This window comes from Vitis vinifera, chromosome 18, assembly GCF_030704535.1.
Source record: "Vitis vinifera cultivar Pinot Noir 40024 chromosome 18, ASM3070453v1".
NCBI classification, from domain to species: Eukaryota; Viridiplantae; Streptophyta; class Magnoliopsida; order Vitales; family Vitaceae; genus Vitis; species Vitis vinifera.
Window position 1 is genome coordinate 9,624,099 of NC_081822.1, and position 20,030 is coordinate 9,644,128.

Genomic DNA, 20,030 nt, shown 5'->3' on the forward strand with positions numbered 1-20,030 from the left:
ACTAAGTCGGCATGTGCTCCTTCCTGGGCTGATCATCCATCTGAGATTCAAAACAAACATAAAATAGACCACACCACAAATGCAGAGGAACAAGAAGACACTAAAACGGGATGTCATTATCTTCATACCAAGTCAATGAATCATTCTACATATGTTGGCCAAAATGCTTAGACTATGATTTATATCCAGGAGGAAGAAGACACCCGCAGCGAAAAATCGAATGGTCCCCCATGAATTCAATCTTCAAACTGGGTTTGGTTGGCATGGTGGTGATCTTATGACTGGCCAATCTAGATCGAATTCCTTTTCCATATGGTCCAAACATGACTAGTATACAATTATATCCAAACAGATGGTGTTATCAGTTATCACTACTATGCCTGGCTGATTTTACTTGTAGTCTTTTGAGTTTTCTTTTCTTCCCACCCTTTTAAATGAAACTTTTTTATCATGAAAATATTTTTATAGTAAATTGTCCAAATTGTCCATCTTTCTGAACACGTCTCAAATCCATCTGGTTTTGCGTGGATTCTTCTAGGATTTATTCGGATAAATTTGAAAAATTATAACCTATTAAATATTTTAAAATAGTTTAATGACCTCCTCAGCAACCTATGGTTGAGGAGACGTCGATTGCCCACATGCCTCAAAAGGTTACCCATGGGGCTCTCAAAAGCCTCTAAAGACGACTGCACATCGTCATGCCCTTTACATCTATTAATCACACGTGGTAGCGATAATGGACAGCCACATGATCCAGGAAAGCCTAATTACCCTAAGGGGAATCTTGCATTGGGTAGCCCATGGAAGCATCCAACTCCCTGTAAGTGTAGGGCATGGGGCTTGTATATTTGATGGGCTTGTACCAACAGTTCATGAATCAGCCTGCTTCTGGAGTGTGAATTGGAAAATGGAGCTAATGGCATGCTTGTTTTTGAATAAAAAGAGTCCAATGAATGAATACAGGAAATATTTGCATAAGATGAAGAATCAATAGAAATGATGCAAGTGTTAGTGATGTTTACGTGAAATAAAAAAAAGAAGGGCAATGGAGATGTGTAATATTTGTTCAATGTTTCAAATTAATGCATGAGAATGTAGGAAATTATGCTTAGGACATTTTTGGATCTTAATTTGGACATTTTTAATTCTTGCTTAGGCTACTAGAATTCATAGTAGTTCATTAGGATTCACACATAAACTCACTAAATAGTTGCTGGACGTTTGAAATGAAAAATTAAAATCAAATTACTTAGAGCTCCCTCAAAATTATTTCAATGCTTGGATAGTATTATAAACTCTTTAAATATGTTAGTAGGATTTAGTTCAAGTAAAAAAATAGTTTTTAAAATAAAAGATAAAAATCATTCTTTTATCATGCTTATTTCTCACTGTGTTTTTGACATCTAAACTTGTTTCACAAGATTAAATTATCAAATGAATTCTTTAATTTCTTTTGACATTTTCCCTATAAAGTAGACTTCTTAAATTTGATTTTAGATACATAAAATATTAAAAAATAATTTCTCAAGCATGAGTTATGATTTTTTTTTTTCTCAGACTCACTAGAGGATTTTAGTACACCTAGATTGATCAAATAAATTAATTTCACGAAAATATATCCTATCAATTTTATATTTATCAACACTCACTGAAACCTATTTAATCAATTTGGCCTGTTGATTACTTCTTCGGTATTATAAACTAACAAATTGGATGTACCAACACCATAGTACATATGGTGAACATTTTTTAGGAGATTTTTTTATTTAAATTTTTTTCATATTTAAATATAATGACTTAAAAGAAATTATAGGGTTAACTCATATTTCAATTACGAGCTTAGGACTTCATCCAGGAAGGTAGTGCACTTTTCATTACTGGCACCTGGCTTTTATAAGAGAGTTAAAGCTTCCATAGAAGATTGGCGAAACGCCCGTATCTCCACAAAAGAAAGTGGAGTTCCTATATACCTTCCATATAGCTTTTACATAAGATATTCTAAAGAATTCTAGAGTAATTAGGAACATTTGAGGATTTTAAAAAGGATAAAGTCTTTCAAAGGTTGCACAAAGTTTAACATAATTAGAATTTTCTCAAAATATGTTTGGAGGGTGGAAAATAGAGAAATTATAAGGTATATGATAATTACACTTATTTGGATAAAAATAATATATTTTTTAAAACCAAAAAATTCCAATATCAATATAATTTTTTCGAACTATTATTTTTATTTTAAAAGATATTTTTTCAATTTATGAAATTAAAAAATAAGAAAATATCAACCATTTGCTATTTAAAAAAAAAAAAAACTAATTCTCAAATTCAATTTTCCAAGATAAAGATGTTCTTGAGATAGACTTTGTCGATGTCCCATCACGCTTACAATAAAACTACAAAAATTCAATATAACTGTTTTCCTTTTTCTTTTTTTAATAATTTCTTCATTTATATAGAATTATAAATAAGAATAGATTGATTTCAAAATCCAAATGACTATTTGAATTTTAAATTTAAGGTTTGTTTTTTAAGTTAAGATATAAGTTATAAATTTTATCTTAATATGATTATTATTTTAGTTTTTTAAAAATATATTGTCTAAGAAATACTATTTAAAAAGATTAAAAAAAAAATTGAGGAAAAATCTCATCAAATAAATTCTATTTAATTAGACTATATTCACCACCACCAATTTCAACAAATGATAATGTATATTTGTTTATTAAATAATAAAAATAAATTCAATTAGGTGTAATTATATTCATTATGATTAATTAATTTAATAAAAAATTAATTACTTTTTATTTAATATCCAAAATTTTTAATTCAGAATACCAGTATTATATCCATGCTTCACTTTTAATACATGCCATCAAAATCTTATTAACGATAATAAAAGAAAAAAAACTAAAAATTAAGATAATAAAATTCCATAATAGTGGTTTTTTCAACAAAATAAGGAAAAATATGGAAAAATTATTTATCATTTTTTGTTGACCCATGAATCCACCCAAAAGCTTATCTCAACTATATTAAAATCATAAGTCAAATCATAGTTAGGCTAATCATTAATGATAAAAGTATATTAAATAAATAAGAACAAGTAATATCAATAGAATCGTTTCTATTAGTTTCTATTATAATTAAAATGTCTTAAATAAGAAATCACAAACCGAATTATTGATTAATTGACAATGCTAAAATAAGCAATAACATCCTACAATGTGTTTGAAAAAGATATAGTATTAACTTCACTGTCTAGCTACTTAGATTTGATATCTAGATTTTTTATTCAAAAATCTAAAAATTTTATTCCAGGAATGATAAATAAGGAGGCTTCCATAGCTCAAACCCATGATTTTAATTGTGATATTAAAGCTTAGATCAAACTTTGATTATCTCATTTAAAAACAAATTGATATTCATTGAAGATAAGCTAAGTCTTGTGTAGTATTCACCGTCATCATTTTGATGATTCATCCACGAGCTTAAGAATTACAAATGCTATTATTACATCTTAACTTTGTAAAGGGTGGTCATATGTTTAAATGACTTCTCAATTTCATAAAACACAACGAGAATTTTATATCATAAAATGGGAGGTGAATATGATATTCCATATCAAATAATAGAAAAAGTTATTATGAACTTCTCATTCTAAAATTATAGTTTTCACAATCAATATCTATATGATATGAGACAACAAATGTATAGTTAATATCTATATGAAGTTAATACCTACATAATAAGACACATATACTCTTAATATTCATATGAGAGGAGTAATATTATTATAAAATAATGTTAAAATTGATCTCCTACTTTAGTGTGAAACTTTATTTAGCCTCATATTTGTTTGAATAACTTCATAATCTCGTGATATACAACAAAAATCATATTTGAATTTCTCTTAATCTTATAAATATATTTTAAAGTTATAGGCTATGTTTGGTTTCCGGAAAGTACAAAGGAAAGAAAAAAAATGCTAAGGAAAATGATTTTCTCATATTTGGTTGTCCTATGATAAATATCAAAGAAAATAAAATATAATTAAAACTAATTAAAAACTTATGTATTTTTAAATTATTTAATCTTTATATTGATGAGTTAAAATAAATAAAATGAGTTTGAAGTAACAAAAAAAATAATTTATCAACTTTTAATCTATTTTTTTATTTTCATTCACTTTTTCTTTCCTTCTACTTTTCCTTTGAATTTTTTTTCCCTTGCATTTTCCCTCAAATTTTTCGAGAACCAAACATAGTCATAATGATCCGTTGGATTTAAAACCGATAATACTTATAAAGAAGGGAATTAATATAAAAGGTATAAAAAAAGTTTTTAATTATTATTTTATAGAAAGTAAAATTATATTTTTATTTTTTATAGTACTCAAACTTAATTCAAAAAACATAAATTAACATTAAAAAAACTAACTCAAATGAAAATAAGACCAGACTTAAATGAGCATATGATCGATTCAAATTCAACTTAAAGTTCCGAACCTAAAATGCAAAAGGTTACACGTACATTTAATGAAACATTAAATGGTCACATGCTTAATTTTGTTAACAGTTCTTTTAAATTAATGAAGATAAGGGGTAGGAGACTATTGTTTCCTTTGTATATCCAAATTATTAATTCAAAAGTGAGCCGCCGGTGTCAGAGGAGCTACCCGTTTGTCATCTGCAATGATTACGGTTAGTAATGAAAGCAGTGGGAAGTTGAGTGTTCAACGGAGAAGGGTAAAGGCAATTGAAGGGTCATTTCGAAATTGGGACGAGCCTTCGCTCACCCTCTTTAATCGCAGTCTGGAGTGTGTGGGAAATAGGAAGAAGAAGCGGGAAAGGAGTTTGCTTTATGTTTTCTGAGATAGGGTCTGCTTGGAGTTGTATGTAGTGTATCTGTACATGCCTTCGTCTCCCATGGTTGCAGAGCGCCCCTGTCCCAGGCATTTCTTTAAGGTTATGATCAATGATTTCCGTACTCAACTGGTATGTCAACGTTCCCTTTTTTCAATCCTCTACATATATGTTTTAGAAGTATTTCAACAAGCACTGCTAAAAAGTTTTACTCTGAATCAACCTTGTGGTTTGATACATGATGTGTATTTTTCTTGCGAACAGTCAATACCACCAGGGTTTTCTAGGAAGTTAAATGGCGAGAAAATGGAGAAAGCGGTGCTTACAAGTTACAAGGGGTCATGGGTTATCGAAGTTGGTAAATGTGGCCAACTTTTTCATTTCAAAGAGGGATGGGAAGAGTTTGTGCGGAACCACAATCTCAATGTTGGAGATTTTGTTGTGTTTGAACACAAGGGAAGTATGAGGTTTGATGTGTTGGTGTTTGATTCAAGTGCTTGTGAGAAAAGACTTTCTAACAGGTTGGGCAATAAGAGGGGGAGAACAGCCAAGCAAGCTGACAGCTGCGATCATCATGTGGAGCTCGTCAAACTAGAATCTGATTCAAGGGTTCGCGAGAGGGAACTTTCTCCACCCATGGCGCAGGGAAACAACAACTCCCATGACCATGTCAAGCAGCTCAAAGGTGAGTTCTAAATTATTATTTGTATTTTCTGTTTAATTTTTCGACTTGGCAATTGACAAAAGGCCACATGCAGCAGCAACTGCTTCCTCTGCCCTCAGGAGACCCTCTTTTACAGCAACAATCACACCAGCCAACTGCGTTCGTGGTTACCCTTATCTGGTCAGCTTTTGCCTTCTCTTTTCCCATCTCAGGGTTTATTTTTGTGTTTAAATCATATCAAAGATTGGTATATATTCACTGAGACATGACCTAATCAATATTTGAGTTGCGTGTGGCAGAATATCCCCAGAGGGTTTTGGAGATCAAATGATATCATAACTAAGGAAGGCAGCATAGCACTCAGGGATCCACTGAATAGGTTGTGGCCAGTGAAACTTAGATTACAAGGCGGGGGCAGTCGGTTAAGCTTGGGAATTGGTTGGCATGAGTTTATTGAATCCAATAAGCTCAAGGCAGGAGACGTCTGCGTCTTTGAGCTCAATCCCACCTCACCGGAAACTCCAAATCCTGTTCTGGATGTTCGGACCCTTCCCCCACAGAAGTAGATACTACTTATATCTTGGATGGTTTATTCTCCCTGAATTTTTGTTTTGGGTTTTTGGTTATGAATGTTCTTGAATTTGGAAAAAACATGTGGTGTTTGCTCGAGCAGATTCTCTGATCTGCCTTATTAATCATTTCCCAGATGAAATTTGGTTGCTTTGTCTACCTGTGTACATGCGTTATTTTAGTTTTTTGCATTTGATGCTGTGGAAAGCCCCTTTGACTCCCACGAGGCATTCGTTTGCAAATTGGGCGTGGCTTATGATCTGTTTGGTTATAGAAATAAAAATAGTGCGATTTAAATTAAATAATTTTTAAAGTTTTTTTCTTTTGAACTCTTTTTTAGAATAATTTTTTATTTTTCAAAATAAAAAACATAGAAAATATATTTAATAATTAAAAATTATTTTCTATTTTTAAGAACAAAAAATGGAAATTTTTTATAGAAGGACTTTTAGTTGTTTTTAATTGTTTGGTGAAAATTATTTTAAAAAATAATTATATAAATATATAAAATAATTAAAAATAAAATACTAGTTATTAAAATAATTTTTAAAATATATTTAAAAATATTAAAAATAAAAATAGATTTCAAAAACTATTGTAAAAAATTATTCTTTAAAATAATTATCAAAAGGCCTTAAAACCATGGATTGAAAAATCGGAAAATGTCGCCGATATTTCGTCGAAATATCGGTTATCGGGCGGCATGGAAACGATAAACGGCACCGATTATCGATCGACGGAAAAATCGGCCAAAAATTGACAAAATCTCCGATATATCGGCGAAATATCGGTGAAGCACCGAAAAATCGGAGAAAAATCGCGATATTTCCTACCAGTCCAGCCCGCGCAGTTGTGTTTTTCAGCCTGGCTCAAAAATCGTGGATTTAGGGTTCGTGAAATTTAAATCCAATGGCACAACAGCAAAGAGACCCCTAAAACAGATCCAGAAAACACAGGGAGCAAAAGAAAAGCAATTTTTTTGGTTTTCTTTGGGAGTTTTGAATGGATTTTCTCGGAAATCAAACGAGGATGAATTTTCCCGGAAATCGAATGGGGATGGATTTTCTTGGGAATCAAACGGGGGTTGCAAAAAAAAAAAATAATAATAACATGATTAGATTAGTACCTGCGAGGATGGAGATTTGAGAGTAGCAGAGGAAAATAGGGCTTTTTAGGGATTCTCTCGCTGGAAGACACCTTCAGAAAAGGGTTCTTGATGCCCGAGAGAGAAGTGGGTGCCTTTTTTATTTTTATTTTTTATTTTTAGATTTAGGGGAGATAAAAAAATAAAAAATAAAAAATAAAAAAAACATGAGAACAATTTTCTATAAATAATTATTAATTTTCAACTTTTATTTGGATTATTAAATAAATTTATATTAATAAAAAAAGTTGTTATCACATTTTTTAATAAATTTTAAAAATTAAATCTCAAATAAGATATTTTATATAAATTAATTTAATTTATCATTTAAAATATAATAAAATATGTAAAAAAATCATGAGAACAATTTTCCACTCTCTATATAAATAATTATTAATTATCAACCTTTATTTTTATTATTAAATAAATTAATATTAATAGAAAAAGTTATTATCACATATTTTTAATAAAATTTTAAAAATTAAATCTCAAATAAGATATTTTATATAAATTAATTTAATTTTTCATTTAAAATATAATAAAATATGTTTTAATAAAAATATTTTAAAATTTTTAAAATAAATACTGTCTTCAACAAGATGAACTCCCTTCATCTAATAATATATTGAAACTACATCGATATCTTTCTTAGTATAAGGACTATTGCAATCTCATATTTCTTAACTCAATTTTAACTTTATACACTTTCAAAATTCATATATATTATTTTTAAAATTCAAATATCGAATCTACCAATATATCTCTATTTACGATATTTTTCTTCTTAATTATATATATATCAATTACACTTACAAGATAACTTTAAAATGTATATTCTTACTTATGTTATCATTTTTTGAAGTTTTTTTAAGCATTCCTATTAATTTTAAATAATTTTCACTCCACCGATATTTATGAAAAAATATCCACCGATATTTCTCCGATATTTCCGATATATCCGTAAAATTGAAGTACCGATATATCCGTAAAAACCGATATTTCAATCCTTGCTTAAAACTAACTCATCTTTTGAAAACCCTAGATTAAATAAAATCTCAATCAGAACTGAAAATTTTTTGTTTTGAATTGGGCCGATAATGGCCCATTCGACCCCAAGCCCATATGAGTCAGGCTCAACAGTCTAAGTGGATTAATGAATGAAGAGATCGGAGCGAGTGAGAGTGATGGAGCAACCCCGACCGTTGATGGCATAAACTCGTTTCAAAGCTAAATGCACCTCCTTGCGGGCGTGGCAGTCTCCAATTGGTCTCGGTAGTATAAGAGTAACTGATTCTCATCGGGAGATTATCATGCTGCAACCGTTTCCGCTGGTATTTCATGTATCTTAAAACTGGTCTTTACCCCCCAATGGGAGACAACACCCACGCGTTAATGAGGAGCGTGCACAGAGCCAATAAACAGATGAAACCCCTCCCCTGAGGCCTCAGAAGCTGAGCCCTATAAGGAGGCACGTTCTCAGAGCGAGGGAGTCAGCATGGAGCTAAGCTAATCTGAGATTCTAAACTGTGTTCTCATCCCCCACAGTTTCTTTTCTCGGCTCTCGTAATTTTCCAGGAAAATGTTCACTTTCTTGGTGTTTGTTTAGGGCGTTTCTTAAATTTTTTGAGTAGGAGTTATTGTCAGGACAACGAGAGATGAAGAACTCCAAGCGGCCTCATTTCTTTGAGGTTTTCCAGCCTGACGCGAGCTCCGAGCGACTGGTAATTTCTTCTTCTCTTTCTTATTTTGTCTTTTACTGCCAATTTTGCTTTTTTGCTTTTCCACATTGCTCTCCATCAAGGACAATAAATTAGGGTTATTGCACCGTTATTTATGCATAGAGATTCTCAAGGAAAAATGTTAGAAATTTGAGTGTTTATTTTGTTGTATTAGGGCGTAAAAGTATTGGTAGCCGTTTGGATGTTAGCCTCAGGCCTAAACACGTGCATAGAGGTGGAAAAAAAGGAGAGTAGAGACGGAAATGCTTGTAATCCTAGGGATGTGTGGTCATGGCTGTCTACTCCTAAACTGTATCTTTTGTATCTGTGTTCGTCTTAAATCATGTTCTTGTATCTTTGAGATACATTTTCACGTTGGAGAATGGCAAAATGATAAAGCAAGACATCTATAGAAAGTAAGGAGGATGAAGCAGAGAGCAATATATGATTGGTTCCAGGAAAGATTCTAAGGCATAAATAAAGAAAGAAGAATCCACTAATATCATTATCAAATGGAGCATAAGCTTTTGTAGGTGGTTTTTTATTTTTATTTTTTTCCAAATATATGCTATGCCTAAAAATAGTTGTGTATTGCATGATTTGAGTGATTTGATTTACTCTCCATTTGGTTCCCAGAAAACTAAAAGAAAATTTCCTTTCTATTTACGAAGTAGAAGGAAAGGGAAAGAAAATGGTTAAAAGTGGCTTTCTTCTTAAGCATCTTTAAGAATTTTGTTTTTTCCTTTAGTGTAGTCTTTCCCAAGCAAAAGACAATTAAAAAAGCTTTAAAAGAAGCCACTTAAAAATTATTCTCAATAATTTTCCAAGTTTAAATTTTATCTTATAATAATTTTGTCAATACCTTAAAATTGATTATAAAGCTAACATCATCTAAGTTGCATATGTTGTATGGTTTAGGTTTAATTGGAAAACAATGTGGTGAAATTGTGTCACAGCATCAACTGATAAAGATTGTATAGCATGTGAAATTTCATGGAAGCCTAACTTTCTATTTGCACTCCATATAAACAAGAAGTAAGATTCTTGTTATCCAAAGTATATATTACATTATGTGGTTTATTTAAATTAAAGGCTGGTGAAATTAACAGCATTATTTCTTCCTTGTATGTGGTTTGTTTGATTGTTAAAAAACAAAGGAAAAGGAAAGAGAAGCTGTGGTCATCAAGTAGGCACTCTCTGCCCCCATATTGTTGGGTCATTTCTAGTTTTCATTTCTCTATTTTTACATTTAATGCCATGTAATCGCTAAAAGGAACGCGGTAGATATTTCAGAATAAAGCCTATAAATGAAAGGTTGTAGGGTAGCTCACTCTGCCAGCAGATTGCTATTGTTAGAGTAACTTCCCTATATGACATGCCTTTTTTTTTGGGGTAATTCTGAGAGATAATATGTGCCCTGATTGCTCTGGTTAAGATTGTAGGGTGGCTCACTCTGCTGGCAGATGCTGACTGTTAAGATTAACTTATTTTAAGTGATATGACATGCATTTTTTTTTTCTTCTTGGTAATTCTAAGGGTTAAATATGTGCCCTGATTGCCCTGATTATGCTGCTGGATGTCATTTCAGTAGTAATTGGATGATTTTCTCCCTTGAACCACCAAACAACGTAATCTGGAAGACTGGAAATCTGGTGTTCAATTTCATAATCCGCTTCAAGATGATGGATTTGCATGATGTTTTTTTGGAGTTTGATCAGATGAATTTTGACTGTTTTCAACCTCTTCCTTATTGGACTCTCCTTTCAGTTATTGGATGGTCTCACAATTTAAATCCTTCCATTACAGAAAATTCCATCAAGATTCATCAAACACATGGAAGGCAGAACATCTGGATTTGTTTCATTAGTGGGCCCTAGTGATAACACTTGGCATGTTGACTTGATTCAGCAGAATAGTGACTTATTATTGCATGATGGATGGCCAGTATTTGTGAGAGATCACTGCATAGAATGTGGTGACTCTTTGGTATTTAGATATGATGGCAATTTGCATTTCACAGTGCAAGTTTTTGATCGAAGTTCATGTGAGAAAGAAGCTGCATTTCATGCTAAATGCAGCCAAGATCCAGGAGGTTTGGATGATCCGCTAAGAAAAAAAAGAGAAAGGGAGAGCCCAGTTGTCTCTAAAGATAAAATTTTTGAAGGTGTGCCAAAGAAAATGAGAGGGAGCTCTTGTCATGTGCATTCAGAATGCATAACTAAGAACTTGGAAGACAAGATGGATAAATCTGATAAGGAAGCATGCAAGTGTGAAGATTTATTTATGACCGAAAAATGTCAAGCAGCAGTTTTCTCCAATGAAACAAAGAAATGCGGGAGTCCATCAAAGGATTCCCTCAGTTCTATGCCTTCTCAATTAAAAGCTTGCAATGAAAAACCAGGTAACAGTCCCTTACTTTTCAGCATCTGGATTTTGCAGTCAGTTATCAGCTTCTGATCTCTATGCACATAGATGCATTTTATTTTTATTCTGTATTGTAATCTCCGCTACATATAAGAGCAATTCATGAAATCATGTTTTCTTGCTTGCAATCTTGAGTACACATGTGTTTAATTTAGACATGACAAATTAAACACCTTCCATTTTCTAAATTAATTTTGAAACAGAGGCTGCCATCCAGAGCAGAGCAGATGATGAATTCGATTCTCGTGCTAGAGGTTGTGGTTGCACTTCTCTGTTGTCAACATTTGAAGAGAAAAAAGTAGCTCAGTCTTTTACTTCCTCTTTTCCTAATTTTGTGAGGATCATGAAAAAGTTCAACATCAGTGGTTCATATACTCTGGTAAATAGTTACATTTTCCATTTTTTGGTTTTGAGTTTTGACTGAAATATTTTATTCATATAAGATTTCTTTTGTGTCTGATTACTTCAATAATACAATCTATTAGTGCATCATCACTTAGTATTAATATAGATCAAGGGAATAAGATTATTTCTAGGTTATGTTTGATTCCCGGAAAGTACTAAGGAAAGAAAAAAAATTCTTAGGAAAATGATTTTCTCATATTTGGTTGTGCAATGAAAAATACCAAAGAAAATAAAATATAATTAAAATTAGTTAAAAACTTATGCATTTTCAAATTATTTTATCTTTATATTGAAAAGTTAAAGTAAGTGAAATGAGTTTGAAGTTAGTATATAAAAATAATTTGTTGACTTTAAATTTATTTTTTATTTTCTTTTTCTTCCTACTTTTCCTCTCTATTTTCTTTCCTTTACAATTTCCCCCAAATTCTCTGGGAACCAAACATAGCCTTAGTGTTCACTTAGGAATCGAATATAATTAAAGCCCTAGTGGTGATCTACAATGGCCTCCTAGCCTAGTTGAGATGGCTTCTATCTCTTTCATGTGGCAGTTCCTTTGGTATTTTTAAGCTTTGCCACTTAGAGGCTTTGAAAGATCACCAGATTTTGCCTGGCTCACCAGATTTGTTTGCTCTTCTGCACACTGTTTTTACTGTCAATTGTCTTTTACCAACTGGTTTCCATTGTGCAGAAAATCCCATATAAGTTCTCAATGGAACATCTTCCCAAGTGCAAAATAAAGATTGTCCTTCGTAATCTAAAAGGAGATTGTTGGACTGTGAATTCAGTCCCAACTACAAAGGTTCACACTCTTCATACCTTCTGTGGAGGGTGGATGGCTTTCGTCCGTGGTAATGGCCTCAAGATGGGAGATATTTGCATTTTTGAACTTGTGCGCAAGTGTGAAATGCGTGTTCACATTCTTGGGGCTGGAAAGGAAGGTATAGATGGCCAAAGTGGGAAAACTATGTCTAATGGGTTTACTCCAGGGTGTGCTGCCACTTCACATAAAAATCCTGAAGGTTTACCAAAGAAACCAAAAGGGAACTCTTCAAAGGTCCATTTAAAACATATAACCAAGCTGGGTGTATCTGGTAAGAAAGGGTCTAAAACACATCAAGATACTGTTCCTAATGAAATGAAAAAACATGGTAGTTCATCAAAGAGCTCTGTCAGTTCTGCATCAAAAGCTTGCAATGAAAAGCCTGGTAAGCATCTAATAATTCCTTTCTTGGGCTTTGCAGTCAAGAGTCTATTTCTCTAATATAAGGTGCTCAATGTTTTAAAAGGTTAAAGGCGGTTTTGAGGCGTTTTGCCTAAATGTGGTGAGCCTCAGCTTAAAACAAAATAATAATAATAATAGCTATAAAAATTGAATAATAAGAAAACCATACAATGCATTATAAGCTTCTCTCTTCTAAAATCCAACTTTTCTCATGACTTCATCAAATAATCTCTAACATTTTCTTTGTTACCAATAGTAGGATCATTCAAGGAATCATAATCATATCCAATTGCTTTCTTATTTTCCATATGGACCTTATCAATGTTAATGTTTACTCATTCTTCTTCATCCATCAATTATGGTGTCTTTTCACAGAAGCACAATTCATTAAAACCATTGAATATTAAGGCATAAACATCTTATAAAATATGTATAAAAAGTCCATAAAGGCCTTGAGCCTATTAAAACCCTTTGAATATTCAAAGATTAAGTCTCTTTAGCTTCGAGGTTGTAGCCTTAAGGCTTATGCCTCAACAGGGTATGACATAAGTCTTGATTACCCCATATTGAGGCTATAGCCTTAGGGCTAATTTTCATAGCATCTCCTTTAGGTGAGCCTCAAGGCATAAGTCTCAATAGCCTTTTAAAACATTGGTAGTGCTGTTGATTTATTAGTTTTTTCATCTTCTAATGCCCTGGGTGCTGTTCTGTTCTTGTTGAACAGAAAGCACAGAGCTTACCTGTGTTTGCATAATTTGGGTTCTTTATTAAGGACTGTAGGAAAAGTTTTCTTCCTTTTTTTCCTCTTTAATGGATTGTGTTTTTTATTTTTAATTATTATTTTAGTTTATTTATTTATTTTTTATTTGCTTCCTTTTTTGGTATTGCATGGATTTGAACCTGGAACCTCCCCCCTTCCCCACCTGAACCCCTTGCTACTGGGGTCTGCCCTTGAGGGCTAGGAAAATAGGAAAAGTTATATCACTTTTTTGGATTTTTACTATGTAGAAGGGTAATTCATGAAGTCATATTCCCGCCTTTTCCAATTTTAAAATGGTTAACCATAATTTTGATTTACTTGTCAAATTATCACTTATTCCATTTCCTAACCCAAATGAGCTTCTGAAATATAAAATAGAGTCAGCCATCCAGAACACAACCAGTGCAGCAGATGATCTAAGATCACAAGCTAAAAGTTTTGTCTCAACAATATCAGCTGAAGAAGAAAAAGCAGTGCGTTCTTTTACTTCTAGTTATCCTTATTTTGCGAGGTTCATGAAGAAGTTCAATATCAGTGGTTCATATACTCTAGTGAGTAGTTTTCTAATCGTATCTTTGTTTTGTTTTAACTTGTATTTGTTCATGTCAGGTTTATTTGCTGTGCCGTGGATGAATGAAACCCATTATTGCATCATCAGTGAATAATTGAATACTAATTTGGATCAAGATTAAAAGAAACCAAATGAAAATAAAGAAGACTAAAAAAGTAAAAAAAAAAAAAACTATATGAAGTGGAAAATGAAAGGAATAAAAACTTTGTCCTGAACTGTTGTTTGATCCCTATTAAAAAGTGAAAAAAAAAAAGGGTCTGCTAAATAAACAGGGTAAATGAGCGGTTTTCTTGATGAAACTGTTACTGATCCTCTTGCTTTTGTATTCTCCCATCTCACCTTATCAGTGGTCACATGTTTTCTTTGGTTATGGGCCCTACTTGGCCCTGAACCTTTGACCATTACCTTACCTACCACAATTCCACCACTGTTTACATGCTCATTCAAGATGAAGGAACACAGATCTATGTTGTAGGCTGTCATGTTGGGGTTGGCCTTGCATCTATACAGATTGTAAGAGTACTTTTGGGCTGTTCTAAAGAACTGGCATCATTAAGCCTATTTACTGGCTTACGATGATCCTGTCTCCTAGCCTTGTTGGGATGCTGAAGCTGATAACATTTGGACTCACCTCTCTCTATTCCCTGCACCAGTTCTGGGGCATTTTCAACTTGGCCAGTTGAGGGATTTATTGGTTTGTTCTCCACTTGGCATGAATTGCAAGGCTTGGAGATCTTACCTTTCTACAAACTGTTTATATTGTCACTTATCATTTACTGACCAGTTTCCATAATGCAGAAAATTCCATATCAATTTTCAATGGCACATCTTCCAAAATGCAAGACGGAGATTGTTCTTCGTAACTTAAAAGGAGAATGTTGGACTGTAAATTCAGTCCCAGATACAAAGGGGCGAATGGTGCATACTTTCTGTGGAGGGTGGATGGCCTTTGTTCGTGGCAATGATGTCAAGATGGGAGATATCTGCATGTTCGAACTTGTTGGCAAAAGTGAAATGCTTGTACATATATCTGGGGTTGGAAAGAAAGGGTCAGATCATCAGAGTGGAAAAGCAGCTTCTAACTAATTAGGATCATCCACCCACAGCCATTGCATTTGAAGACATATGAAGATGTTGGACAGTAACTTAGATTCTGGTGAGCATTGTTATGCAAACCCTTTTATTTTGTCCTGCCAATTTATATGGATTTGAAAATTTCAATTTTGGTTAACTTCAGCATAAAGTGTGAAACCCTGTTGCTTGCTAGATATCATGGGGAGAAATTGGAGACCAAGCATCCTGGACAATAATAGAGCTTCTTACTTAATTTTCAATCTATTATTGTTGGTTAACTAATGGTATATGGCACACTGAGCCTGAATCTTTATTACTATTTATCATGGGTTTAACTTGTTCAACTGATTTATTTGAAAGTTGGTCTCTGGTTATTACAATAAAAAAACACTTGGAAAATAGCCAGAGTAAAATGGTGGCAGGTATAGACTTACATTTGCCTCTTTTCATGCTACATAAAAGTAGGAAGATGTGTACAATTCTTATCATCAAACATCCTTTTTCTTGATCTGTGAACACAACAATGATTGGGGTTTTGGAGTGCCATTTCCTGGAACTATCTTCATAAACACCAGTTAGAATTGGCACAATTTGGAGTGAACTTCTAATATGGTAAGTTCGAGTAATGGCTGATTTCAGATTGGCTTAATTAAGGGATAAAGAATGAGAGAAGAAGATGTTTATGTTGGGATTCTGCCCAATTTTATAATTTATCCTAATGGTGCAGAAATTCCTTGTATTTCATTTGTAGGTTTGATTGAGTGAAGTTTTTATTTTTAACTTACATATAATGAATTATGATCATTCTTATTTTCTATTTTTCTGGTGAATTTGGTTTTCATGTGACCCAGAAATGTTTGTGCAGGTGGCGGATGCCCTCTGCACGTGACTAGTGAGATGAAATGAGATGACAATCACGTGTTTGTGTTGTACATGTTTTATGGAGAACAAGCAGCGAACTGAAGCGTCTATAACATCTGAACAGTTGAGCATGTAGTTAAAAGATGTTCGGCTGTATGTTAGAACCTTTCAGTTTTCGAGTCAAAAGGAGTCGGGTAGCTTGGTCGGAATCATCATTGCCACAAGATTATTTAAACCTACTCTAGGTTGCAATTGTTTGTAGATGCAATTGCTTATATTGGTAAGTTTTGTTAGGTTATGTTTGATGTTTCGGATATGATATGGGATGCAAGGTACGTAATATACGACCCGATCATAAGACTAATAATAAGATAATCGTATATTTAGTTGAGAATGGAATGACATATCGTCAGCAACTGGAGGTCGCTTGGTGGTGACTTGAGGTTGAGGGTGACAAAACTTAATGCGCGAGTTGGGGTTGGGGGCACGCATTGTAGGACCACACGCATGGGAATAATGCGTGTTATGCAACCAAAGGGGCCAATGCCATGGGGGTATATTTGTAGCAAACAACAGAGGCTATGCATGCCTTAAAAAGAAGAAATCGACAAGGTTGATACAGGTTAGGCAATGTTGACATGCATACGCCCGATATAGGCAAACAGAGGCTCAGCATATGTGGGCAATGTTGTAGCAATGATGGGGGGCTAAGAGGATGTTTGTCACACATGCATCATATATACACACGTTAGTGGGTTGAGTGATATACGTTGGCTCAATTTGGTGCAATACTTGGCATTGGTGAAAGATCAAATTAGGTTATTAGGTTTTTAAAAATATGAGACGTTTGGTGCATTACTCAGCACCGGTGAAACACCAAACAAGGGCAATTAGATTTATGAAAATATCAGTCAAGAGGAATAAGGATGTGATATCTTGCCATTGGGGGAAGCCCAAGCAAAGCTTCGACGCATCAAGGAGATGACAGTTGACATGGGATGTTGAATGACATATCATGTGGGATATGTGATGGCTCGTGGTGCTTTCTAGACATGTGGTATGAACCAAACAAATCCTTGCAATGATGAGATAGGTGACATGAAATGCTACAACAAGACCTGGACAAGTGATATTAGAAGAAGGAAAAGTACGTTTTGGCTTGTCCATTCTGAAATAAGTTGTAATTTTCATAATATTTAGATATCAGAAGCCCAAAACCCACTTTTCCCGAAGAAGAAAGTGAGCTATTGAGCATGATATAGGTGCTAAGGGCAGAAGCAAGCAATCAACTCTTGTTGAAGATGGGAATGACTGAAGCCACGAGACAAATTGCTACCTACATGTGGGTAGGGTTAATGAGTTGATTCCTCAATCCTTTTGTAGAATTGGTGCTTGTATAAAGTGTCTTTTTAGACCTTCTTTGTATGAACTCATTAAGAAAAGTAGTGGGAGTTTTGTTAAAAATGATTTATTCATTTTCTTATAATGACTTAAGAGTTAGGTTTTTTCCTATAAAGAACTCTGTGCGCGTTGTTATCCATGCATCTTAAAGAGCTAACTTCAAGGGCTTACCATAAATTTTTATTTTTATTTTTGTAAATTTTTTCATATTAATTTATGATTTTTTTTAATTTAAAACATAAAATATTTTTATTTATAAAATTTTGAATATTCTAATTATTAATAAAAATAAAAATAAATTACTTATTGAGAAATAAATTACGAAAAGATCTTCAAATAATGTCCAATATGAAAGAGATTATATATATAAATTGCATAGTATTTTTCATTTTTTTTCTATCATTTTAGTAAATCAAACATTTATATAATAAATTTTATTTGCTATACTATCTTAAAACATTATTATTTATTAAATATAATACTAAAAAAATATTGTATCCAATTAAAAATAATACCTTATGGTATGTATATCTGATTTGATTGGTCTATTAAGGGATTTCATTTTGACAAATATCATGAAACCATTATATTACTTTATGGTATATATATTTTATCTGAATACTTTATTAAGAGAATATTATAAAACCATTGTATTTAGAGTCTACTCGAGAGATTTATAAACATTTTCAAATGCTAGAAAACATTGTTCTTACAAATTTAACATTTAAAAATTACTTTTAAATCATTTTTAAAACCCCTTGAAGTTACTTTAGAAGTACTATTATGTTCTAAAAATTTGAAGAAATATTACTTTGTAGCCATTCCATCTTATTAAAGTTGGGAATTGAAAACCCAACATTTTTAAAGAAAAAAAAACAAAAAATCTAGATCATTATTTCATTATCAAATTTCGTAACCCAAGTCTCAAACCACTTGAACACTTGCAACTTTCCTATTTTCCTTAAACCTCGATCATTGGTTGTTTTGTCTTTGTCTTTGCTACGAAAATTTTAGCAAAAAAGAAGGATTGGATGTATTTTTGATGAAGTTGTAAAAAATTGTCAAATCCCAAATCATTTGATACAAGGAATGGAAAAAAGAAAAAAAAAACCTCCATTTCCTTATCATGCAAAAAATATCCAAAGAAGTAATTAACGTTTAAATTAGTGATTTAATCGGACAAGCGTGTGGCTAGAAGCGTATAGAAGTGGAGTGAGAAGAGGCCCCACATCTTTGTTTCGGGGAGAAGCGAGTCCTGACTCCTGACTCCTATCCCATCGTCATTGATTTTCAGCCAACCATAATTCATTTCACCTTATCCGCACTCATTCATCCCCTTTCACTACAAAATTCTCATTTGATGCCTCCCCTCTCGTTTCCAAACCCTGCAATTCCAGAAAGAGGTAACACCAGAATAACTCATTCCCATTTCAATTTCTAGCATCCTTAAATTTTCTCTCAATTCACTTTGTCTATATGGCTTACCAAAATTTCAGCTCCTACAGCGCAGTTGGGTTGTAAATGGCCACAGCATCAGCAATACTTTGTCCGGCCACGGTGACTGCCAGAGTCAGGAGCTCCGGCAGCAAAACCCAGAAGGGAGAGAAGAAAGTGGTGTACGTAGCAGGGCTGAACAGCTTTGGGGGCCTAAAAGCCCACAACAGCGTGGTAGCAATGGGCGTTCCGATGTGCACTGAACAGTGCTTTGCAAATGTGGTGAGCTCCTTGAAAGCAAAAGGAAGAGGTGGCGGTGGTGCCCTATCTTCCACATGCAGCGCTGCTTCTGAAATATTCAGGATTGCTGCCATCATGAACGCCCTTGTGCTCATTGGGGTTGCTGTTGGATTCGTTCTTCTCCGAATAGAGGCATCTGTGGAGGAATCTGAGTGACTACACTCTTCTTCACAGTAAGAGAAATCAAATCAGCCTTCTTCTCTATCGAGATTGTGGCTTTGATTCTTCTTTTTCCAATGTAGATCTACATTGTTTTGGTTTGTTTAATTGAAGCTTCATAAAACGAAACAGCATTGGATTTTGTCCTTCCATGTGATGTGTCATCGTGGGCCTATCCGCTGGTTACAACATCCTAATGGGAAAACATACCCACACAGAATGGTAATAACATTTTTCGTATGCTTTGACACAAAATAAGCGTAAATGCTTCCCCTCAGTCCTTTTGAGGGCTACAATAAATGGACAGAAAATTCATGAGAGTCAAGTTGCAGGTGCACCCAAGGTAAGGCCTGGAAGAAGGCCACGCTGTGGAACCAACAGGAACTTGAGGATATGCCAATTCAGGGTTATGGGAACAAGGAATTAAAGAAATTCAATGCTTTATGCCAAACTGTATCTTA

General features: G+C 33.3%; 3 protein-coding genes across 9 annotated transcripts; all 3 read left to right on the top strand.

Moving 5' to 3' along the window:
- The first annotated feature begins 4,669 nt into the window (after positions 1-4,669).
- On the top strand, positions 4,670-6,249 carry LOC104882540 (putative B3 domain-containing protein REM15). Of its 2 annotated transcripts, none has more exons than XM_010666313.3 (4): positions 4,670-4,994; positions 5,127-5,547; positions 5,621-5,706; positions 5,826-6,249. In XM_010666313.3, exons 1-4 carry the CDS (start codon positions 4,911-4,913, stop codon positions 6,090-6,092), a joined length of 858 nt encoding a protein of 285 aa, XP_010664615.1. In that variant the 5' UTR covers positions 4,670-4,910; the 3' UTR covers positions 6,093-6,249. The 2 variants fall into 2 exon arrangements, with proteins under 2 accessions (XP_010664615.1, XP_010664616.1); XM_010666314.3 differs by having other exon boundaries at positions 5,624-5,706.
- Positions 6,250-8,539: 2,290 nt separating this feature from the next.
- On the top strand, positions 8,540-16,617 carry LOC100253936 (B3 domain-containing protein Os01g0723500). 5 transcript variants are annotated; one of them, XM_019216821.2, is made up of 7 exons: positions 8,540-8,961; positions 10,765-11,359; positions 11,586-11,761; positions 12,476-12,992; positions 14,148-14,242; positions 14,379-15,496; positions 16,280-16,573. In XM_019216821.2, the coding sequence occupies exons 1-6, from the start codon at positions 8,896-8,898 to the stop codon at positions 14,400-14,402; spliced, it is 1,473 nt and encodes a 490-aa protein (XP_019072366.1). In that variant the 5' UTR covers positions 8,540-8,895; the 3' UTR covers positions 14,403-15,496; positions 16,280-16,573. The 5 variants fall into 5 exon arrangements, with proteins under 5 accessions (XP_019072366.1, XP_059590705.1, XP_019072365.1 ...); XM_019216820.2 differs by having other exon boundaries at positions 8,544-8,961; positions 15,139-15,496; positions 16,280-16,617; XM_010666315.3 differs by having other exon boundaries at positions 8,545-8,961; positions 14,148-14,320; positions 15,139-15,496; positions 16,266-16,617.
- A 2,214-nt stretch (positions 16,618-18,831) lies between these two features.
- On the top strand, positions 18,832-19,719 carry LOC100264352 (uncharacterized). Of its 2 annotated transcripts, none has more exons than XM_002284018.4 (2): positions 18,832-19,079; positions 19,173-19,719. In XM_002284018.4, the coding sequence occupies exon 2, from the start codon at positions 19,198-19,200 to the stop codon at positions 19,564-19,566; it is 369 nt and encodes a 122-aa protein (XP_002284054.1). In that variant the 5' UTR covers positions 18,832-19,079; positions 19,173-19,197; the 3' UTR covers positions 19,567-19,719. The 2 variants fall into 2 exon arrangements, with proteins under 2 accessions (XP_002284054.1, XP_010664621.1); XM_010666319.3 differs by having other exon boundaries at positions 18,955-19,079; positions 19,182-19,719.
- Positions 19,720-20,030: the final 311 nt, after the last annotated feature.